Source organism: Diuraphis noxia, unplaced genomic scaffold (genome assembly GCF_037042655.1).
Source record: "Diuraphis noxia isolate RWA-SAM2 unplaced genomic scaffold, SU_Dnox_SAM2 contig0001, whole genome shotgun sequence".
NCBI lineage: Eukaryota > Metazoa > Arthropoda > Insecta > Hemiptera > Aphididae > Diuraphis > Diuraphis noxia.
In genome coordinates this window covers 74,634,287-74,661,382 of record NW_028301711.1, presented here as the reverse complement: position 1 = coordinate 74,661,382, position 27,096 = coordinate 74,634,287, and the positions used below count along the sequence as shown (strand labels likewise).

The following is a 27,096-nucleotide window of genomic DNA, read 5'->3' as shown; positions in this document are numbered from 1 at the left end:
AATCGATTGATATAAATTTCGTTTCCATAAGAATTTAAAAAATTATATTGAACGATATTGCTGTGCTAAAAAGACTTGTACAGCATATATAATTCATTTAAATAATACCGTAATTATTAATAAATAGCGGGTAAGTGGGTATCGCTCTGCTGTTCGTTGGGGGTGGGGTGGACCTCTGACTAGGGTAGGTTAAATTTGAATGCAATGATAGATATCATTGTATACGAAAAACGATTCTGAACGGAGACGGTTTATCTGTCTAGGATATATTATAGATTATTAAAAATTTTCAAATCTTAGATTTAAAAAGAAAATTTTTTATGAATTTCTAGCTTAAAATAATTTGCAAATTTTCGTGATTCTTACGTGTGTTGTCAAAATTAAAATTTAAATGCTTGTAAAAAAAAATGTGATTATGCATTTCTTTTATTTTTCAACTGCTATTTTAAAAATATTTTAGGAACCTTGTATTAAATTTTCAAATCTTAGGTTTAAAAAGAAAAACTTTTATAAATTTCTATATAAGATAATTTGAAAATTGCCGTTATTTTTATGTATTTAGTCAATATTTGAACTTCAAATGCTAATAAAAAAAAACTGTGCCCATGTATTTTTATAATTTTTTAATCACCATAAGAATGACTTATGAGGAACTTTGTATTAAATTTTCAAGTATTTTGATATGACCAATACAATTTTATTGACATTTCAAAAGAAAATTTTCAGAAAAATTGAAAATTTCAGTTGTCTATAAATATCTCAAAATAAGTCAAAATATTTTTAAAATTAAATCATGTAAAGAAAATGCCAATCTAAATAAATTGTGAAATTTTAAGTATCTACGACTTATACTTTTTGTATAATTACAAATATTTAAAATCGTTTGAGGATAAATCGTTATCGTTACGCTATTTCGTAAAAATTTAAAATTCAAACGCACTTAAAATTTTTCCTATAATGATGCTTCGTGTTTTCTCTATAGCTACTTGAAGGAAAACTTATGGAAAACTTAGTGTTGTATTTTTAATCCTTAGTTATAAACACAATAAATTTTATGATTTTTCAACTTCAAAATTACTTGCAAATATTCGCGTTTTCGACAGATTTCGTAAAAATTTGAACTATAAACGCTTATAAAAAAATTGTGATTAACGATTTTTAATTTTTTTTAGCTACGATAAGAACAACTCATAAGGAACCTTGTATTCAATTTTCAAGTTTTTTTGGTAATTCAACATTTTTTTACCGACACTTCACAAAAAAAATTTCAGTGGTCTATAAATAACTCAAAAAAATGTTTGAAAATTAAACTGTATATATAGATATAAATATCACTAACATAAACATTTGGTGAAAATTTCAAGTATTTACAGTGATTAGTTTTTGAATTACAACCATATAAAAAAATCGATTTGGTCGAAAACTGGTTTTGCGTAAAAATTCCCGTTTTTCTGTCATTTTTTTTGTGTTTTTCTCGATTTTTTTGAAAACTGTTGAAAAATGTTTACTTTTGACTTTTATAATGCACCAAGGATATTCACTTTTCCATCGGAACCCACCCCCAAAGTTTAAAATTGAAGCATTAATTCCACTAGTTATGCTGTACACTACAGACACAAAAACAAACAAACAACAAAAAAAAAAAAAAAAACACACACATCATTGTAAAATCAATACATTCTTCACTTCGTCCAGAATCTAAAAAAGTTTTAAATCATGAAAACCAGAAGAAATATGGTGTTGAAACATTAAACAGGCAAACTGTAATCATGTGAAACGTAAAGCTGTTGATGATATTAATGAGAAGCCAAGTAAAATTATTCATAGCTACTTTATATAAGACGTAGACACTTTGACAACATACGATTTAACATTAATAAGAAAAAATATTCACCATGCTCGATCATCTATTATGTCAAAGTTACCGGTGGACTTGAATGAATTACACAACTCTTTAGATAATATGAGTCATTTATTAATTACAAATTGTGACGAACATTTTTTACTTGTAAATGACAACAAATCAAACATTTTATTATTTTCTATTGAAACTAACTTAACATTTTAGAGTAAAGTTGATAAAATTTTTGTAGATTGGACCTTTAAAAGTTGTCCGATATTATTTTCATGGTTTACAAAATGTTAATTATTTACCACTCTTATATTTTATACTTCCCAACAAAGAAATTAAAACACATGAAAAGGCGTTTATACACATCATATCTGAGTGTAGCAAACTCAACACAACAGTTTCATCAAAAACAGTTTTTGATGAGTTTGAAAAGGCGATTCATTTTGCTCTATTAAAAGTTTGGTCTTCTATTAGCTTAAAAGGATGCTGATTTCACTTGGCCCAAAGCTGGTGGCGAAAAATACAGACAATTAGCTTAAGAACTGGTCTCAAGAAGTGAGTATATAAAAAAAAAACTGAAATTGGAAAATTTAAAAAATACTTTTTTGGTTTATTACCGTTTTTAAATTCGACCGATGTGAGTGACTATTTTACACATTACTTAATGGCTATTCAATCGAGAAATGAAAAAAAAAAATCAAAGCATCATTTTAACCCTACCAGCAGTATCTACTGATGCTACTGGCAGTCTTAAGTCTGTTTAAAAATGTGAAGGAAAATGGAGCTGTTTAAATTTAAATTTACATATTTAAATTAATTTAATTTTAAATTTCGGGCCACAATTCGTATGTAACCCGAAAAAACTCGGTCCGAAATTAGGAAGAAATTTTTACCGCGGGACGCAAGACGCAACTAGTAGCCACCCATTCTGTACTGGTAAGTTTGTTACTTGTGAATTTGTTATTATATTGGTATAACCACGTAATTACATACCTAACAACTGGATCGTGGGATCATGGGACCACTATTAAAATATATGCCAAAGTAATAAGTTGAATATTACAATAAAGAGAATTTGAAGTGAATTAAGCAAAATAAATATTTTAGAAAATAAATAATAATTAATTGTAAGTTGATTAAAATGTAATTAAACCATATTTTATGCGCATTTTAGAGGATATTAATATGCATGAATAAAATATTATATATGTATAATATACAGCGTTTTATCAAATGTATTTCGGTTTTAATGTACCTCAGTTCATATATTTAAGCTCTCAGTATATTTTTGAACGTGGCTTAAACTACCCTCTACACTTTCAGATATACTATTAAAAAATTTAATTTTTTTAATTTTTCAAATAATTGAAGTTTATTATGATATTTTAAAACCCTATTAATAATGAAATAGTGCGTTAAATATAACATATTTTTATGGAATAAAAAGGTTTTTTATGAATTTATACAAAAGTATAATACCATTTGTAATCCTTTTATACAGAACATTTCATAAAATGACTTAAATAAAATTTACAGAAACTCCAATTGTCCATTGCATATAAAATTTAATTTTTGACTTTTTCTTTTGTTATGTGACATATTATATAATTTGTTTTAATCTAAACACATCATAGAAACTAACAAAATAAAATTTTTTTTTTATTAAAAAAAAATGGTGAATTTACAATCTGTTCAGATTGATATACCTAATAAGCAAGTGTGATGACAAAATAACAAAATAACATTAATTACAGAAAAGGAAGGCATCCCTTTGAACATTTTTTTTTTTTTATTAAAAAAAATGGTGAACTTACAATCTGTTCAGATTGATATACCTAATAAGCAAGTGTGATGACAAAATAACAAAATAACATTAATTACAGAAAAGGAAGGCTCCCAGCAGTTCCACCTGACAAGAAATTAGGGTTTTAATTTTTTAGTATTTTCTCCTTAGTTAAATTTTTTTTTTTTAACAAAATATAATTAAGTAAACAATTTGTTGTGCAGTCAATTTAATTACACTCTTGCTTATTCGACTGTAAATTCACATTGGCAAGCGAAAAAGTTTGCTCAATCGAGATTTAGCCAACACTTATTGTGTTAGTGAAATGTGTACAACAATTAACTAATAACTAATAATAATAATAATAGATACTATTATTATATACATTTTTAAAATACTTCTTGTCATCTCATTATGTAATAACAACTTTAACGTTTCGTCAAATATTATATTACATTGTGTTTATTCGTTTATTGTATACCTATCACTACAATATTAAATATTACATTTAATGGTTTGACGAACCAATAATAATTGATTCTATGTGAAATACAATAATATTATTGTCATAGGTGTGACTCGTTTTCTCCATTCACCTGTGAACTGACGACCCCTACAAAAAAAAAAACAACTTTTCCAATTTTTAGCGGTATAGTAATCCTTGTTATAAATACAATGTCTGATTATCGTAGAATATTACAATCATTTACATTAAATACGAATGCAAAGTGTTTGTAAGAATCAGTGATGACTTATAGCCATATAACATTTATTATTTCGAAACATCAGTATGAAATCTGATTAGTAATGAGTTATAATTAGATCAAGAACTTATTAATGCATTTTAATATGATGTTTTCTCGTTGATCCAATTGTATGCTAAGTAACTAGTAAGTTTAAAATACGATTTATTATGTAGTTGTCGATGAATAATAACCAAAATCTTTTTATAAAATATGATAAATAATGATATATATTTTGTGTATTTTGAATTTTTAGTGTATTTAAGTCACATTATTGATTTCATTGTCATATTTCAATGTTTTGTCACATATTTTGAATTTTGATAGTTATTTGGAACTTGGAAATAAAACGTGTTTCATATAAGTATTTTTCGATAAATTAAATATAATACTAATCGATTGGTTCGATTATTTCTATCATAAAGATACAAAATACCAATTATTTACGAATAATGGGAAATTACAACAGACCACATACGGTCTGTACCTATATTAAATAGTATATGTATGTATAACAGATATTTTATCAACCAACGTTTCAATTGTATTTTTGCTTGATTAAATTTAATAAATTATAATTGCTACAGTAATAGTCATATTGAATTTACGAGGGGAGCAACTATAGCAAGCATTCGAAACTCGCATTGGAAGCCGCCGCATACCCATGTATAGTAATAACCATGTATTTTTGAACCAATCTAATCGATTAAAAATTGTGTTTACTCGTTCATAAAAAAAGGTTGTACAATTTTAATTAAAATCGAGTTATCTACCAACTTTCAATAAACCAATAGGCATCCACTCAGTAAATGTATGGTTAGGTTAGGATTTTGTGTTTGTCATCAATTATTAATTTACAGCTGGATAACTACGAAATTGCGAAGTATTGATAAATTTTATTATTACTATTATTTCGACAGTTGTTTTTTCATATGAAATACTTTGTTCATTGTCCAGTCAGAAAAAATTGTTTACCGTCGGGTCGTATCATTTTCTCTCCTGATTTTAATTTATAATTGTTAAAAAAAAATACAGATATACCTAAATTTTAAGCATCCATTTACTATTTATTTTTATTGCATAATTCATCGTAATACATATCGTTGCATATTTATTTCAAAATAATTCGTCAATAATCAAACCCATAGTATAGGAAGTCGATAATTAAGTTCGAATAAAATCGTATTGTGATTTGTTGTGCAGTATCAGCTCATTCGTAAATATTAAAATGTTTTGTTCAAATACCAACCTAAAATCATAGCCAATAACTGAGTCTTGAATATCGCAAACAAATATAATAAAATAAATTAATACATTGTACCTATAATAATTTGGATTCACGCAAGTATAGGTACTCAAACGTGAAGGTTTGTAAAGTATAAAATATGTAATGTAATATTATATTTGATTAATTTCAGACTGGCGCGATAAGTGACCTTGGGGAATCGTTATTAATATTCGAATAATGTAGTCCATGAAAAATAAAAAATAATAAGAATGAATATAGTTAATTAAACGCTAATTATTACAATACCATTGATCCATACCAAAAACAATATTCGCTTATTTATTTTGAAATCCAAGTGCGTTTCCAAAAACTATGTATTGTTCTACCTACAATATAAGTAGGCAAGTATTATGTGTATGCAGTAAAATTAATTATTGTTATAATGTTTACCAGTATAACCTTTGAGTCTGAATGAAATTAAACACTGACATTATCTATAAAATATTATGTATACTTGTTCGGAGATTCCTTCCTTTTTACTCTTACAGGTTAATAGAATAACAGTGTAATTGATATAATGATAAATAATTATTATAATATTTGGCTACTTATAGACCGATGAAAAAAAAAAAAACAAATTATTGTAGTAAGTACCTAAAAAATATCATATTATACATTCAACTAGAATATACTGTACTTGAAACACGATTAGTCACGAAGGATGTTCGTATAATAACTAATAAGCATAATAACAAGACGCATATTATTAGGTATATTGTTTAATGACAATATCCCGGAACATCAAAGGACGTCCTTTCAATGCCTTTTTAGAAAATTAACTGTTTTCCGTAGGTACCTCTTATTATTATACTATTATTGTGACATTGGCATACAGACGAGTTTTAAGTGTATTATATTATAATAATATACTATAATTTAATTTTGTATTTATTGTATTACTTATATTATATTTTTTAGGTAACGATATTACAATTTTCATAGCAGAATTGATAATGCCACGAGGTACGTTATTGAAGATCAGGTTAATTTCCATGGCATCCCCGCTTCCGAATTTTGGAACCAAACCTGGGGTTTTCAATTCAACCTTTAGAGGCCACCGGACGTCGTTTTACGCTACGATTGTTAAATTTACGAGAAATCTATCATAATAAGGTTCGAGTGTCGATTATATTTTCATTGTTTTATTTGGTGCACAGCGATATCTATCGCTAGACTTTCAGGTTTATTCTACATTATATAGGCCAAATGTTACCATCAGTGGTATACATAATACATATAGGTACAATCTTAACGACGGAACGTGATACGTGTAATTTATTATATTTATAATATTATAATATAATATTCATATTTATTATTTGTTATTAAGTTTAGCGAAAATATTTGTGATTTACCAGTTATGTATACTTAAAATAAATTCCTTGTGTACCACATACGATTATGACGATCTTCTGAACTTAGGTTAACTGCGAATATTGTTATTATCCGTGACGTTTTGTGTAGTGGTAGAATTGAGTCATTCGCCCTTGTATCACTTGTATGTTTTAAATTTTAATAGGTACCTATACCTAAGGCGTTCGTCTTGGTCTGCTGCTCCTTTCTGTGTTCCACACATGTCCCAACCGAATTTTTTACAACCTAAAATGTTTTATGTATTTTAATTAAATAATGAAAGTAGGTAAATAGTAATAGATAGTTAAGAAATTATTTATATTGTAAAACGTGATCGTAAGGGCCCCGCCACACTACTCCGGTTTCACCGGACCGGTGAAAACGTTCATTATAAACCGGACGGGACATTGTCGCCACACTATTGCGGTTTTACCGCATAAATGGTTACCCTTTCCACCTAAATTTTGACCTATACACCTGTTAACAATAATTTAGTAATGCAGTTGTAGTATTGGAAATGATCATTTGTTTGCACTTGGATTTTGAGTAGACATACGTTATTTAGTTATTATTTAAATAATTTTTCGTATATAATATTAAACTTATTAAAAATAAAAATGAATAAAAAAATAAAAGCTGTTTGTATTGCGGAAGCACTTGGACTGCTAGATGAGCCCGTGCGACGTAAATTTTGGGTTCATCCATTAAATGTTAATCGTGAAAAATCGCAAAGATTTTCATTATTTTTTGAAAATTTAAGAAAATATCCAGATAAATTTTTTGAATATTATCGGATGTCCATAACATCGTTTGATGAACTTTTGGAATATATACGTGAATATATTACTAAAAGAAATACGTCTTTTCGAAATGCAATTTCAGCCGAAGAGCGTCTGACAGTGACACTGAGGTAAGTAATATTTTAATATTTTTTTCTTTATAATTATAACATAATACATATAGGTAAGTACTACATATATTTTCTAAACTTAAGTAGATAAATTAAAATATAAAATCAATACTTGTTCAGCACTATACATCAATATCAAGCTAGTCTTGTAATAGTTGTATAAATTACTTTATTAAAAGTAAGTGGCCGACACAGATTAGGTACATATAATTTAAAAAATCTATTTAAATATTTTAGATTAAAACATTCATTTTTATTTAAATATGCATAGAATCATAACAGTTTAAATTATAATAATGTAAAATCCATTAAAAGTTATAAAAAATAAAAATAGTTAATACTTTTTTTAAGTAGGCACCTACTTGATACAGCAATAAGTGTAAATTAATTTTCGACTTAAAATAATTAATTTTTTCTTTAAACATTACCTTCCCGGTATTTAAAAAAAATAATATAATTAATAACTTATTAATATTTAATTAAATAATAATTATTAGTCATTAATATTTTTATAAGGATGTGTATCTGTAAGGGGGCCAGGAACAAAATAAGGATTAAATATAGGTGGTATTGTTGAAGATGTTGGTGTAGTTAAAGTAGAAGGTTGTTGATAAATATCTGATGGCTGATATGTTAATGAAGTGGACACTGTTGATGGCGTTCCTATGTTATGATGCAGAGAAGAGTTGAGACTATTGGGATAATTTGTTTGAAAATTATATGGAATTTCGGATTGTAAAGGATTTATACTACAGATACTATGATTTGAGGGTTGTGGTACAGGATTGTTTAAGTTGGATGTGTGAACAGGATTTTGGAAATGTTGCGGTTGTTGTACTGTTTTGGAAAGAGATTTGAAAAAATTAATTACATGAGATTGAAAATCCAGTTTTTGATCTTCAGTTAATTTTTTTACGTGGTTTAAAAAACTCATTAAAAGCGCTATATCAGGATCTACTTCTTCGGACTTTTCTAACATATTCAACAATTTTGATTGGAAAGGAGTCTCAGCTGGTTTTCTTTTTTTACTTTGAAAGCTTGTTTGAGACGGACCAGGTAAATTTGAAATATTCATATTTGTGTCATTTTCAGTGTCTCTTATAACCGACTCATCGGAAGTGTTATGAAAAATATCATCAACTTCATTTAAAACATCAGCTGCATTTTCCACCATATTACTTGTCGTCCTAATAATAATACTTTATTAATATAATACAAATACAAACTATCATAAATTATAATATCATTCATTTTGTACAAATTTAAAAAATAAAATATATGAGAAATATATGTAAATTTAAAATGACTAATTTGTAAATCTGATTAAGAACAATTTTGATAGTAAAAACAAAATTATTTACTAACCATATAATTTCACAATTTTTGTTATACGTTTAAATAGGATCTTTTTTTTGCCCTGTATTACATTATCAAGTGTCGGAAATGATAAAATAAACATTCATTGTAAAATTAAAGTATCTATTTTATTTAGCAAACGCTAAAAATAAATTTAATTTGACTTTCTGGTAGAAATTTTTTTTTTGTTTACGAGAAATCTTGTATTCAATTTTAAAATCTTAGATTTAAAAAGATTTAAAAGAACAATTTTTATAAATTTATGAATTAACACATTTTGTGATTTATACGTATTTTGTCAAAATTAAAACTGAGACGCTCATAGAAATGTATTGTGGATTTACGCTTAAATTTATTTTTTAATTTGCAAAAAACTTAAGTATAACTTACTTTCTTTTTTTCACGGTTTGTTGCAAAAAATTTAATGCATCAGCGTAAACATATTTTTTTTTTGAAGTTCCTTCGTCACCACTTTTCCCTTGATTGATAAACTTTGAATAATTATCACGAATATGGCGCCAGGTATTTTTCATCTCTTTTACTTTTTAGTTTTTAAAACAAAATAAAAAATGCATCAAAATAATGAAATAGTTATAATTTTAGGTAATAATAGTAGGTATATAATAATAAACTATTAGATTATTAGCAATAATTAGTTCAGTGGATGGTGATTTATAATGAAATAAAACAGCCTTAACCTAAAATAATAATTACATTTATTTTTAATTTAAGGTTTTTATCTACTGGCACAAGTTTTGGTGCATTGAAATTTGATTTTTACATTGCTCGGAGTACTATTGGGGAAATCGTAAAAGAAACGTGTACGATTTTATGGATGGTTTTACAACCAAAAGAAATGCCAGAGCCTTCAACAGAAAGATGGGTTGAAATTGCAAATACTTTTTATGGTAAGACTAATTTTCCGAACTGCTTAGGAGCAATAGATGGTAAGCATATTCGATGTAAAGCTCCAAACAATTCAGGTTCATTATACTTCAACTACAAAAAGTATTTTTCGATTGTGCTGATGGCGATTGCTGATGCCAACTTATGTTTTATTGCAATTGATGTTGGTGCCTATGGAAAAGAGGGTGATTCAAATGTGTTTAAAGATAGTATTTTTGGGAAAAAACTTTATTCAAATCAACTTAATCTACCAGAATCAGCAAATTTACCGAACACAAATGAACATCCTCAGCCTTTTGTATTTATTGGAGACGAGGCATTCGCCTTACATTCGAACTTATTAAGACCATACCCAGGACGTGGTCTTAATGATACTAAACTTATATTCAATTATAGGCTATCAAGGGCAAGAAGGACGGTAGAATGTACCTTTGGTGTTCTGGCTAATAAGTGGCGTGTCTTACATACACCAATACAAGTTGAGCCTGATTTAGTGGACGAAAAAATTAAATCGTGTTGTGTATTACACAACTTTGTTTGAAGAAGGGATGGCTTCAACAATGAAGATACAGAGACCAATATGTTGGATGATATAAAAGTTCGTGGTACGGGTGCTCGTACTCAAGGTACAGAAGTTAGAGACTACTTCGCAAAATATTTCATGGGACCTGGATCAGTGCCATTTCAATTTCAAAAAATTTAATTTTTATAATATTTTTTATTTACTTTATTTAATTTTTTCTACTTAAAAAAATAGTATTGTTTATATAATACTACCTTTTCAGTATTTAATAATAAATACATTAATTTAATAAATGTATATACAATGTATAATATATTATATTATACATGATATACAATGACAGCATACGTCATATCGTTTACATATATTTATTTTGTTTTATATAAGTTATAAATGATACATAGAATTATAAAATATCTTTTAACTGTAAAGGTTTATAAATTTATATTTAAATTTTAAGTATTTAAGTATTTAAAATCGATAAAACATAAAATCAATAAAATAAAATTGTTTGTAACATTTTTTTTAAACCTTATTTTTAATAACAATTTTTTATAATCAATATTATTTATCTCAATTTACGATTTAAACATTTTAAACTATTAAAAGCTATTTTTATAAGTACATTTTTGGGTCGTCAAAATCTCATCTTTGTATCTTTGTTATAAATATTAAAATATGTACATTGTGTTGTTTCCTTACCTCGTTCATCTTTTCCATTTTTTTCAAGCTCATGCCAATCTAAATACATTGAGCTTCCGATGTCCATCCAACTTTTTAATTTAAGGTGTTTGTCTGAGTACTCTTTGGAGCCCATTTCCCATATCGAATTATTATTTTGAATACATTGAATAAATTTATCAATGTCAAACATGATGATAATTGATAAATTTTTAATTTATTCAATAAAAAAATAATTAAAAAATCACAAATTTGAAAATTCGAAAACTGCAGTCCGGTTAAAACGCATCAGTGTGACAGGTATGATATAAAATAATGTGTTTTGATTATTTCATCCGTTTATCCCTTTCCGTTTTCAACGCATCATGTACCTAAATCGTACTCATAACTCAGTGCAATAACTGCCGTCATTAAACGTCACTATATGACGGCAAAAGTAAAATTGTTTATAAATGCTAAAAATATACATTTACTATCGATATAATATCTATATAACACCAAGAAATTTATTTTATAAGAAACTCACTAGGCTAATTGGAGAGAATTTAACATTTTCATAATGTTGTGGTTGAGCCTTTTCTCTCAAATCCACCACTGTACCTATTATATTACTGTTACTATTATCATTGTACCTTGCTAGTCAAGCGTCTTTTCCTCGGCCTGACCGATGCAGCAAACGACCAGATCATCACGTTGCACCTAATAAGTATATAATAAAGTAACCTAGTGTATACAGTGATACTGAGGGAAGACGGACGCAGAGCACAGACTTGATAATAATATTATATTATATTATACGTATTTTGATTGTGCCATAAAAGAAAAATAATAGTATAACGTTACACTACGCGTGTGTATTTGTCAATTGCCATCGTAATTGAAACTCGTGAATGTGTGGATCTCCGAAAAACGGAATTTTACACCGGTTTCGAATCGTGTCTTCTCTATATGTGTGTGTGTGTGTGTGTGTGTGTGTCGAGGCCAATCGCTCAACTATAATATAATATATAAATAATATCATTGTTACGATATATTTATATATGGGATGATTCTCATTTTTTTGATAAACACTCACATTATCACTGTAAAAATTTTCAGAAATTTAGTTTTTAGGCTTGTGTCATTACTTATTACTTTTTGCATAAAACAAAAGTATAATATACTAATAAAATATACTAATATATTAGATTATTAGATTCTGAGCGTAACAATGAATATGTTGATTTTGAAATTGTTTTTTACTTTCTGGAAACCCTTTACTAATAGAATGATCTGATCATCAACTTCGAAAGAGATTTTTGGTAGGAAATTATATCTAATTAATACCTTTTTTGAGCGGGGGAGAGGGTTCGCTTACAGCGTATTTGATTAATTTTTTTCTATAAAAAATTATTCGCTTAGTCAAAAACCTGAATTCCTATATAGATTCCTCATAGGTTGTTTTTATAACTATTTAAAAATTATAAAGGTGTACGATATCTTTGTATAGAATTTAATACTGACAAGTAGTCTGTAGAATTCGTCTGAATCATAAAAATGTATAAATAATATTGTAGTTAAATATGTAAATATCTCGTATAGGTAAGTTAGGGTAGCTCACTTATAAATTTTTTTTAAAATTATCTTTATATAATTTGGTGTAAAAATTAAATAACGACCTAACGAAAAAAACATAGTTTAATGAAGAAAAAAAAATCGTTTGTTTAAAGTGTTTTAGTTAGGCTGTTTTAAAAAATGTCAGGTATTAGACGTACAAACTTAAGTCGCAGAACCAGATTAGTTACAAGTCAAAAATATAAAAGAGCAAATTAAACTGACGATAAATTTGGAAGGCGATATGAAGTTGGATGGATTCGAAGTCGACAACAAATGAATGTCGTGTTTAATCCCTATATCGATCTGTATTTAATTATAACGTGGAAATCGATTACAGTTGGACAAGTTGGACGGAATCAAAATGGGCAACAAAGTGAACGGATTATCTAGTTAAAAATACAAGTCTTTGACCCCAAACAACGTAGATCAAAACAGCTAATATCATATAAAATATCTTAGGTTAACACATCGTCTCCGATCAGAATCTTATTTTGTATGGGTTACAACGATAGTACGTCATTGAGTTAAAATTTGTTCACCTTTTTTAGGTACGTACATTGAAAAAAAAATTTGAATTTAGGACGCTAAAAATGTCTGTTGCCATTCAAAAGAGTAGAAAGTAGAAAGGAATAACATTTTTAGATGCATTATTCGATAGTTTTAACATTATCTTGTCGCATTCATTGTACTCGTATTTTCCGTGCGGCTGTGCATCAGTGATGTATTTCCTGCTCCACTGATCAGTGTTGGAAATAGAATAGATAACTGTATAACTATGATATTATCAAGAAAAATTTAAAATAGTTTGGTACTTGTGTGTAATTACACTCTTCCTTGTTTTCTAAAAAAAAAATTTTATCAGAAATGGCATGTATCAAAAAACGTATAGTCTTGAGACAATAATAATTTCGGATTGTCAAAAAAATTATGTCATAATTAAACACGATTTATCTTTTGTACATTTTCAAGTACCTACCTATAAGCAGCACAATTTTTGTTACCTCCTGATCGGCGCTCACACGCACAAGAGAGATTGTGAGAAGATCGTCGAAAATGAAAATAAGGTATTCCAGATCCTACAGGTCAATGCTCTACTACAATATTTCTGTATACCTATACGGAGAGGCCAAAAAATGAAATAAAGAAACTGTCTGCTTAATAAAATATTAAAGTTGCATCATCAAATAACACTACCACTGAAGAGTAATATTTTATGTTTTGAATTTTCACGACCTTCATTTATTTTAAATTTGTATTATTTTAAATTTGTTATATAAATGTGTATATGTGTATATGTATAGTATTATAATAAACGGAGAAACATGATATTTATTGTAATTTTTAAAGTAAGGGGGGGGGGGAGGAATGACAACACAAAAGTGGTACTAAAAGGTAATAAAAATAAAATATCCAAAAGTATATTGATGATAAGGATAAACAAATTATTTAAAAAGATAAAATAAATAATTAAGTATATTAGTTATACTGAGCAATGTATGCTCAAAACTGATCTGTCCTATATGTTTTTATTGATAAATCTATAGTTGATAGATAATGTTCGTAATAAAAATAATATTTCCAGGAAAATAACTAAAAAGTTTAAAACGTGTACATATGTATAGGAATGCGATATGTATTTTTTTTTTTTAATACTAAATATAACGCATCATGAAATCATTGTATTTTTCTGCCGTCACAGCCGACCGATCGAAAATAACACAACAATATGTTATTATTAGTGACTATTGTACATCAGAAATATTTTAAATTTTGTAACTGTTTTGAATGTTTTCACATTTAAGATTACCAACCTAGTATCTACGGTGTCGGCACCGATGCGGTCGGCACCTTTTTCGTGCCGTTTGTGGTCAGATTATTTCTATCTACCTGATTATCTAATCTAAGGTATATACATATATATTATATTATGTACTAAATAAAATAATTATATATTAAATTGATTCTATACAGTATATAATAATACAGGGGTGACCACAACGAGGCTCTTAAATAAATTTCGTGAGGCACTTGAACCAAACTTAGACTAAAATTAAAAGTAAATAAATGTTCCTTCATTTGTTTTAAAATGAAAAATGTATCTTTATTTTATAAACATTGCTTTACAATGTGTGGCTCGCCTCTAATTAACTTTATAAATTTGCGGCTCCCAAAGTTAAGGTTAGTGGCTACCCCTGTAATAATATATTTATTGTAAAAATATGTTTAAAATAGTATTATTATTTGATTTACCGATTTTTTGCTATTTAGTTGTCTATGGGTATTATTATAGATAAAGTGTTAGAACTTTGGAAGTATTAAAATTAAAATTGTATTATGTCAATTATATAGTTAGATAACATTTACTCAGTCTTTAGTATAGTATACACGTAGTATACGAGTTCGTAGTCGGAGTTTACACCATTAATAGATCAATGATTAGATTTAGTGACCGAAATTCCAGTTTACTTGTCTGTAAAAACGACATTAAATCGTATACGTAGGAAATCAATTTAGTATGTAAAGTATATTATATATATACCTTAAATTTAGATATAAATAAGCTGACTGCAAACGGCACGAAAAAAGTGCCGACCGCAAATGTTCTGACCCCAAATGTCCCGGAACCGTATCTACTACCTAGCTTGGTAATAGCACATATATTAACAAATCACACACGATTCCATTATTCTTAAATGTTTTTCACAAATCGCGTAAAAATAAATGATAATGTACATAATGCATATTTTACTAATTAACTATACATAAAAAACATTTTGATAAATTACAGTAGACGACTGAATTCTTAGAATGAAAACATTTAGTTTTTTTATCTATGCATTATAAATAGATGATAAAATTTTCATCCTGATATAAGTCTTAACACTGAGTATCACATAATTTATTAAATTGATATAAAATTGTATTTTCAGTTAATTTTCTAGTCAAAGTAAGTTACATAAATATGGGTATTCGTATATTTCGAAAATAAATAACAATACCCAGCGCCCGAGGACAGTTTTTAAAATGTCGTACTTTACTACACTCTATTATACAAATCAAAATCAAATGGGTACATTTTTTTAGGCTTTCCGATAGAATTTAAAAAAATCCTTTAAAATCCTCATCACCAATATTGTGGATATTTTATTTATAAATCTATTTAATAATATATTATGAATATTTTTCAAGAATTAATAAGTCTATCTAAAAAATAAGAATCATTGTAAATTAGAAAATTTTACAATACTTTGATTTAACCAACCACCGTCAGAATGCACCACATGCGGAGTAACCCTCTCGGTAAAACACTTTATGACAGAACGACGATCAAATGAAGAAGAAAGAAAAAAACTAAATATACCAACCAACTTATATGAATCAATCGGACCCGACTGTCAACCCGAAAAAATCATGTCATTCCTCAGGACAATCAAAATAGATAAATACATTTAATTAGAATAAATATAGTTAACAGCCCATATTATTGTAATTAAATTGTCACCTAAAACATGTAAATTTTAAGTAATAGTATAATGTAAATTATGTATAAAGCTAATGGCCCATGTCGTCGAAGCTATAAACATCAATAAAAAATAAAATGAAAAATACTTTGATTCCGCAAACATTGGTGAAATTGCACCTCTCTCCCATCACAACAGCACTCACTGATAATACGTACTTATTTTTAATTTCAAATAGTAACATTATAGCATTATAATATTAATAGGCTCCATGATTCGTATCGTTTATTAATTTTTAATATCGTCTACATAAAAATACACAACCACTGAAGTAATAATAAAGTGAAGTAGCTTACTGGAACGTGATACGTGCCTATATAGGGTGAACGCTGCAGTAAGATATAAAAATAATAAAAAATAAAAAATGCATGTGATGTGATCGGAGGAGTACACAGCACGTTTTCGTGACTGCCTACGTATTTCATTATTATAATATGAATTCGGTAGACACCAGCAACCGATATTTCCGTATATATAATTACAACAAAAATCGTTATCAAAATATAATATAATAATCTAATGCAAATCGTGTACACGCACTTGAACGAGACTCGTGAACTATTATGATGTAATTAGTTGTGCTCGGATTTTGTGGAAAATATTTTTTTCCGCAGAGTCTGATACGCAAATGATCACCAAGCGTGTTCACTCCCATTATTGCTATATGGCATATGCACACTGAGTTTATTTAAATTATGACTAATACAACTTGTATACCTTCTTTAGGACCTTATTTTCAATTATTTAGATTTTTCACACGATTTAGGGAGAGTATTTTGGCGATACGAGAACCAACCTTTTTTACTGAAAATTGTCAAACCGACAATTTTTTGAATATGTTCACGTGCTTATTTAAATCAGAATTTGAACGAGTAAGACATTTTTAGATATCTATAATCTTATGTACGTACGCAAAATAATAGTTCCGCGCCAATAGGTTTAGAGCCTATAACGGTTTGAACATTTTAATAATCCGTTGGTATAAATTATAGTTATATACAATTATTAATCTATCAATATCTATTTTATAAAATTGTGTACAAAAGTTTCCAGTGTAATTATAAATACTTGATCCGATATTAAATCTATGTTATATTTTAAAAAAATAACCATTTTAATGGACTACAGTTATTAGTAAAATCGTTTTAACTGCGTAGAAACTATTCATTTGAATTTTCAATTAGATAGGTACTTCATTATAATATCAAATGTTCGCATAATTTCACGTACTTCTAGATAGTTGTATTGTTTTAGAAAACTATATTATTTCTAGAAGTATGTTAAATGGTTGTAACATAATTTATAGATAGTTGGTATATTAACTATCAGAATACCAGAATTGTAATTTTATCAAATAAATATGTAGGTATTCTTATGTTGTGTTTGAAATTTGAATAAAATCAGTAATCATACAGGTATTGCCAAATTTGGAGAAACTAATTGGCGAGGTAGCAAAATGCAATGGTAGTTTTTCAAAGAAAAATTGATTTATCGAAGTTTAAAATCATTCATAATTGCACCCCATCAAACATCAACGTTTAAAAGAGATTTACTTTAAATTGTTTAGATAATATCAGTTTACATGAAACACTGCAATGCTACCAATTCCCATACCATTATAATCTACACCAAAAAATTATTTATAATTCATAAAAAATATATATTCAATATACATAATATCATCCCATAGACTACATAGGTTTTGGTGATAAGATGATTAAAAAAACACAAGTACCTAATGGTTTATATTGTGTATTTTTACAATTACAATTTTTAAACATGATTATAATAACATAATAATTCATTACATATATACTTATAATTGTTTCCAATTTATTTGTGTTATTACAATTTAATGGTTTAACAGTATTCATCAAAAAAATGTTCATGCATTAAATTAGATACATGTTTCACATACGTGCATTTAAATAAAATAATAAAATATTTAGTAAGCATTTGACCAAGTAATTTTAATCGTATATAAGCGCATACTGTTTTCATAGAAACTGTTATGCCTTTGTGAAATTAGGATGGGCAATTTTGAATAACTTTATAGTTTTGTATTCACCCAGTCACTCAGACAGTAAAATGTTTTAATGAAGAAAAAGTAGGTCATTTGCACAAATGTTAATAATTATCAATTCATTGAAATGGCATGATTTTTTTTTTAATTCACCCAAACGAAACGCCTCTTTTTGGACGAAATAGTAATTGTCGTACTATTGAACTATTGTATAATATTATGACGTACATTTGCTGTAGTCAAAGTATCCATATCGTAAATTACACATTTTTTTTACACAATATAGTTGATCTTTTTTGTCCATTTATCGAAACGAATAGTCGTTTTGTTCGTTTTACAAAAAAAACTTTTTTTCGCACAATATAGACACATTTATAACGTTTCATGAAATGTATCGATATTTTTTATTATTGTCATTTTTTTTTTGGTATAGTTTTTTCATACTTCACATACACATAATATATATATTTTTTTTTCACTATTGTGTGATATAAGAATGGCATAATATTAATAAATAAAAATTATTATTATTACATTTACATTTTTAGAATTAATCAAAATTTAATTTATAGGTGAATTTTAAGTACTCATCTACTGATCCTTCAAACTTTATTATATGTGTTGCATTAAATTTGAATAATTACAATTTATATGAATAAATAATGTCATGAGATGTTTAAAGATTATACTAAACGGTGATTGTTTTAAAAATCAGATGGAAAATTCATATAATAATTTTATAAAACGTAGAAATAACAAAAGATCCATAGTGAAATAATAGAAAAATTATGTGGTAGCTGTAATTTTGGGTGAGAAACGATTTATATTTTGCATATTATACAAATTAAAAAATCATTGCCAAAGCTGCAAATGTGTATCCTTTAAAAAAAAAAAGAAAGCTGTAATGTAATATCTATTATAAAATGCGATTTAAATTTTAAATTTTTGATTGTAAAACGGCGTATACCCCCGTATACGCCACAATACACCACTTAATATAAGTTAGTATAAGTTTTAAGTGACATAGTATAATGTTGATACATGATATGGAAACTTATAATTCTTTAGGGAAAAAAATTGGTTCTAGAAATATTATAATAATTTATAAAACTAATATTCTTTTTCGTTAGAAAACATAATTAAGCAGCACCTATAATATGGCTATATTGTTATTTGTAAATAGTGAATGATGCTTATCCAAATAATTGTTTTCGTTAAGTGCGTACAACGACGATAGCAGTTTCAAGAAATCGACAAAAATGATCATCCATGTGTTGAGAATAAAAATCTGTTATTCGCTTGGACAATATACTTTCAGGTGTTTCGTTTGTTAGGGTGTGAATTATTTATAGTTTTATACCTACCCGCAGCCACCATTACCTTTATACCTACCATGAATTAGCTATACTTTAAGTACGGCTTGCAAACATATCATTATAATATGATATATTATTTAATCGTCTGCGGAATATCTGTCACGTAAACGAGCGAAAAAATAGTACTCGACGATTTTTGTGTGGCATAGGTGGGTGGGGGGGGGGGGTGGAATAAATTGTCGTTTTGAATGGTCTCGGGGCAGTGGCGAAAAACGTTTTATGACGAATGCAAAGACATTGTTACATTATGTACGCGCGCGATATATTCGCGGTCGATGACCGTTTCGTCTTCGTCTTGTCGTCTCATTCGAGTGCGATCTGTGTAAAATTATTATCAAGTAATACATAGCTCGTACGCGTATTATATGCGGTATACGCTACATTATATTTATCATTTTGTTCGACCCTCGGTCTCCTCAGATTTTTTTCTCCAAAAATGTATCATCATTAAATTATAGAATATTATATCTCGTCGCATTCATCTTCGTCTCGTAACCATATAATATAATATATATATATTATGAATATTATCATCGCTATTTTTTTGTCATCCTTTACGTTTTGAGTTGTTTCGTATTTTTTTACTGACTTATTCACCGCGGAACGCGCAATAATTATATTGGTATTATATACGCGCGTGACACACAATTATAGAGATATACGAAATCTGTTTTAAACAATAGGTGGCCACAGTTAGCCAAGCACGATCATCCCCGTCTTACCATCTATTTTAATTCTGATTTTTGAAACTTTGAATTAGGCATATCTACTACTCAAAAGTGCTGTATAAAAATGTATTGAGTATTTATTTCATTATTTTTAGTATCTTGTCGCCTGACATATTTTCTTTTATTCAAACACTATACAATACTTTACTCAGAAGGTTAAACAGTAGATGATTTTTATTTAAATGTAAGTTGAAGTATTTTAATTTAAATGTGAACGATTTTTGAGCTGAGTTATGTAAAGTTATAAAGTACATAAGATATTACATTATATATTTCAATAGGTCTACAAAATATGACCTATTTGGTTAATTAATTAACTAATTAATTAATTAATTAACCTAATTGATTGCTGCAGTTTGTTGTATAGATTTACAGACCCTAATTATTAATATTAGGTAACATTATTGTAATATTATTTTGGCCATTTATTATTTTTAAAAAATATCAGAGTATAATAAGTTCTAGTTCTGAATCGTATTAGTTACAATTTTATTCGAATGTATTTTATATTGAAGGGGACTGGGACAGGTACAAGTAATAATATACAACAATCCAGCCGCTAGACAAATAAATTGTAGGATTTGATTTGATAGATTTTAATTTTGAAAACTAATTGAATATTGCCAACAACACTACTAAAGCATGACTGTGGAAATTTATAATTATTACGAAAATTAATAGCGTACTTAAATGGATAAAATACTAAAACTCTTATTTTTTAAATCGTCGATATTTTACCGAAGAATAATTTTTATAAATAAAATCTCTTTGGCCATTCCCTAGTTATAATAACTAACACAATGGCTAACTAATATATATATTTACAAAATTAAAATCCGTAGAATTCAAGTTCCTCGATCTTATCTAGCTTTTCAGTTTTTTTGTAATTTTAATACCATGGCATATTTGATAAAGTCTGTATCATTGACTGGTGCTTGCGTATGTGAAAAATTATATACGAGCATCGGTGTCCGGTCACTTCATCTTTTCCGGTAGGTAACATAAATATTATAATACTTTTTTACGTGTGTACCTATTTGAACAACTAAAATGGCTGGATCGATTTGGATGAAATTGTATGTGTGTGTGTTTGAATAGGACTCGGAATGATTTAGATTCACCATTTGACCAGCTAGGTCCAACCTGGAGAGGTGCTCAAAAAGGGCTTGTATGATAAATGATAAGGTGGGAACTTATACAAATGCTTCCAACTCAAATTTGCCTAAACGCCTTCATTTACATCTCCCACATTATTAGCAGGACCATCAAACCATTACCAGAGTTTCCTCTGGATGAAGTCATAAAAAGAAGTACACAAGAGTCAATAATTATCATTACTATTTAATTACTTTAATAACATTTCAGATATAATACTTGGAACCTTTACTACCTACAGAAATGAAAGTCAATTTTATAATATATTATTATATCTTTTTGACCGTAAATACTTTGAAAGAAGGAATCTGAGAAAGTTTCCTAAAGGAAAATTTTATGCAAAGTAGGTACTCCAACAAACTCGGAAGTAAAAAAAAAAATATGGGTTGATGTATTCACAAGTGTCAAAAGTGCAAAAAAAATAATGAACCATCCTCTAGGTTTCTTGGAAACATAAATGTTGAAATAAATAATTGTATTGCATTTTGTATGCCTTTAGTTAAATTTAATTATTTTATTCCGGTTTTATTAGTGATGACTATTTACCTTGTAAACATCGTTACGGAATGTTCAACAAAAAAATATTTATTACGCCATATTACAATAGTATGTACAAAATGCATTAAAAAAACTAAAAGCTGTGTAAAAAATTATAAAGAAAGAAAATGTAGAGCTGAATCAAGTGAATAAAAGTAGGTCAGCAATTCGGTGGTGAATGTTTGTCTATCGTCCCTTCGGTCCTCGGACTACAGGATAGTGTAATTTTACTGTATTCGATTTGAATTGCATTCGATAAAAAAACGATTCTGAGCGGATGAGGGAATCTTTTTTAATTTAATTTTATTCGTTTCTATGGTGATAAACAAAGCGTTATAAGAACAGCTTAAGACGATTTATATAAATAGGTAATTTATATAATTATAATTATAATTTATAATTAGGAAATATCATAAAAATGAAAAAAAAAAGAAAAAGCTCAAAAGTCGCTCAAATGTTTGGAAAATTTTACCATGTCTAGGTAAGCTAACATAAGTAAACAAACCAAATTTCAAGTTTTACGAATGTTTTTAACCGAATTACAACAAAAAACTCCAAAAATTAAAATATCTATAAATAGCTCAAAAATGTCTAAAATTTTCCGAATATTAAATCATAAAGAACAAAATCTAAAATAAAACAAAATAGATCTCTTATAATTTTTCATTTGAAGCAATATTCCTGGTAGAAAACGTCGTCCGTAATTACATATTTAATATTATAAAATCGTGAAATCGTACGTTTTTTTTCCTTTACCGCTTTTATTTCGAGTGCCATTTCGAAAATCGTAAAATGACCTTTCTTAAGTACCAGCTCAAGAGCATTACCTTTCAGAAAAGATGCTACACTTGATACTTTTGAACAAGTTTAGAGGAATAAAAAGTGTTTATAGAATAAAAAAGAAAAAGAAATAAACATCATTGTAAAACCAATACATTCCTCGCTCCACTCAGAATCTAAAATATTATATTGGTTGCATTTACCGAAAATCAAAAACCTATTTCTAAAAATGGTGAGCGATGATATTACTTTTGTAGAAAAATCTGACTACCTAATAACTTCATTTAAAACATTGAATTTTAAAATTCATAAAGAAAAACATTTTATACAGCAGTTGCTGCATCACAGAAAATAAGGATGTTGGACAGATTTTTAAAACCAATGAAAAGTGAAAACAGTTTAATTAAATTCTAAAAGATTGTCTTTTTCCTCAGCATTTTTTAAAATGTTCAAATAAGTTGCGAAAATAATCACACAACTTTTTAAAAGTAATATTCTTTTAATAAAGCATGAATGTGAAAATTTCACAAGACAAAATAAAATAAATAAGCCATGGAAAAAAGTAAAATATTTTGTGCACAATGCTGCTCTTTATGGTTATAAAGAAAAAAATAAACTAATCATAGAGTAATTATTCTACCATTGATTCAGACATGTACCCATACATATTTTTAGGACATCATTGAACAGTTTATATAGGGTATTTATTTATAGGGTATTTCAATTCAGCGATAAATAAAATAATTACCTTGCTACATGCGACAAGCGTGGTGTAATTAATTGATTGATGACTGCGATATTGTGGCCACAGCGTATGGATTTAACAAGCATCATTGCATCAAGCACTATATAGTATGTTTATATGCTCTAAAATATTGAAATACATATTATAGATGTCGTAAGTTATATAGATTTTATACTCTTTAGATCTATCAGCGTAATAAAATAACTTTTTCACACTCTAGATTTCGCAATGGACATGGAAATTAAAATAAACGTAAGTGATCTTGTAAGTCTATTTGTGTGTAATGGTCAAACAATTTTTTAATTATTTTACTACTTACTCCCAAGTCGATATGATGTTTCTAAAAGTGGCGATTCGGGCTCATAATACAATATGTACAGGAAAACAATAATTTTGTGAACTTAAAAATGTCGCGTTGGCCGTATATACAATAGACGCATGGTAACTATATAATGTCTGTGGATTTAATTTGTATTGGCCAGCCGGCGCGGTGGCGTTTTGTAATCCACATTATTATATAACTCACAGATAACGATGACACAATTAATCCGAAAATAAAACAATACAAAAATAAGGATTGAAAAATGTATTGTATGTGTATGAGTCGGTCGGCGGTGGAGTAGTAGTGGCCGTTTACCGATATCTATCGAATGCAGAAATTAAAAAAATAAAATCCTTGTATTATTATTAAAGCCATTTAAAGTATTGAAATTTGTAAATTTATATCATCATGAAATGGTACAACGGCGCGATGAGTAAAAATATAGATGAACAATGTTGCAGGACACAGCTATTAAGTAACAATTGACTATAATTATGAACACTGTAATTCGTAATTGATAATAAATTTGTTTTTTTAAATATAAAAAATAAGTAGGTACTTTATAATGGAATTTTTTTTTTAAAGAAATCATCATTTTTTTTTTTTTTTGTTGTGAGACGGGGCCACTAGAGTTCAAAATCCTGCACCGGGCCGCCACGCGAAATGAGTGGGTGTTATAATTGTTTCGTTAGGTACCATTATAATATTATTATTATGTTTCGCATCAAACGCGTTAATCTCATGATAGATGCCTCTGGTGCGCGATTTGTCGCCGTAACCGCGCCTCCATTAATGGTTTTAATCACGAAAATAGTAACGCCTGTCCGCGTAGTTTAAACGACTTGCTGGGCAGGGAGCGTACACATTATAATTTGAGCGCAGTTTCACAACATGTAATATTATGATACGCGAGTATTAAATCATCCCAAAATTTCAGAGCGGTCGTCCTCACGCAGTTCAAAATAATTACCGACGGAATCTTGGTGATCAACATAACGGTGTGGAGGCGTGTGTTTGAGATCATCGTCGTCGACTGCGTTGAGGGTAGATAATGAAAATTTTATCTACATAAGATACAGATGAATTTATAAAAATGTGTCCAATCGCAGATAAAGATAATTACATTTTACATTTATCTAGATGAGATAAAGATAATCTAACTTTTATCTAGGTTAGGTTATTATGGTACATGCAATTTTTTTTTTAGTATTAGTTGATACATAAATAACAATTATTTGTCAACATTTGAGATGGGAAATTAAAAAAAAAAATTTTTAATTTAAACGTACCTAGTCTTTTTACGATTTCCGTTACAAAAACCCGTTTACGCGTCACTAAAGTTGCCTTCGGCGATTTTAATTTTTTTAATTTGAATTGTCTCCTGATTTCAAAAAAAAAAAACATTCATTCATTCAATTGCTTCCCATATAAAGCATTTCGATAAACGTTCAATAAAACTGTTTATTAGAATTTAGTAAATTAGAAAGAAAACAGACACTGCAGTGTTCTACATTTTTATTTAAAAAAATAGGGTAACCTTTTTTTGAACTGAGATAATATGTTTTTCCATATTAACTTTTAAGTTATCGAGTTAAATTTTTGATTTGTTTTAACTGTTAACTTCTAAGTTAAAGATTTTGTTTTATTTTGACATAATTTGCCTTTGCCCACCTTAGTTAGGATAGCTCACTCTGCGAGCGTATGCTAAATTCCTGTTTCGCGATATATATTAATATTATGCTACGAAATAAACTATGCCATACACAATTTACCGACCTTTATATTTTCGTATATATCTTTAATATATTTAACTCGTATTTTGATATTTTTTTTTCATATTGGCTTGTATACTATGAATTTATGTTGAATAATATTAATATTAATAATATTATTATTACTCTGCAGTGGTTGAATACAACCGTTGTTTAACTACCTATTTATTTGATAAACAGTATAGTAACATTTTTAATCAATGGCAGTTTTTGTTTTTAAATAAATAAAAAATGATATAATAATAAATAACTTATTGTTTTGTAAATACTAATCTTGTAATGGAAAAATGAATGTCAACAGTATTGTAATCACTAACTATGTACTGACAACTTACATACGGACGGACACAGCGAGGGTATAAGTTAATGTATGTTCATAAATCAAAAATTATTGTTTCATTGTTTGTTTGTCCTCAATGAACTCAGTAAATACTGGACCGTTTCCAATAAAAATTATATCAATAGAGTTAATAAAGCTATAGGAGAGTGATTGTCGTTCACTCTTTCAATCTCTATAATCTATACTCTATATAGACTTAGGCCAAATATAGATTTAGTATTGTCTCGAGAAAGTAGAATATTTTTTTGTTTGTTTAAATTATTGCGATTGGCTATAGATTATATTACTATTAAATCAGTATAGAAATATGACATACAACAATTATTTAAAAGTATAATACAATAACATTATTAGTGGAGGATACTTATGATAAAACCTATAAATTATTTACGGAAAAACGAGACTTTGAATGAAACATTGTTCTAGAAACGAACGCAGTGTTTTTCGAATACAATAAAAAAACGATTCGTAAATTACGAACTCAATGCGTATGAAGTCATTAAAAAACTTCATCGATAAACTTACCACCCTATCAGCTGAACATGGTGTATAGGCATTACATTAAAACATAAAACTCATTATTCATTTTTTTTTTTTTTTTTTTTTTTGTACCGTACGGTACAGAAAAAGTTATAATTATAGTATTTTTTGGACACCGTTGACATTTTTCTTTGCATATATTATAATAGGATCCAATCCTACGCTGTAAGCACATGCGGTAAATACAAAAAAACACACACTCACACACAAGTACGTTAAGATTGTTATTTTTTATTTATCATCGTGTGTGCCTATATAATGATGTA

General features: G+C 27.7%; 1 protein-coding gene and 1 long non-coding RNA gene across 2 annotated transcripts in view; one reads left to right on the top strand and one right to left on the bottom strand.

Moving 5' to 3' along the window:
* LOC149061693 (uncharacterized) overlaps positions 1-27,096 on the top strand; it is an 88,397-nt gene that overhangs the window by 29,817 nt on the left and 31,484 nt on the right. The window lies entirely within an intron of this gene.
* On the bottom strand, positions 8,289-11,734 carry LOC149061695 (uncharacterized). The gene is made up of 3 exons (XM_089217517.1): positions 11,417-11,734; positions 9,676-9,826; positions 8,289-9,116 (listed from the first exon to the last, which is right to left on the bottom strand). Exons 1-3 carry the CDS (start codon positions 11,586-11,588, stop codon positions 8,423-8,425), a joined length of 1,017 nt encoding a protein of 338 aa, XP_089073643.1. The 5' UTR covers positions 11,589-11,734; the 3' UTR covers positions 8,289-8,422.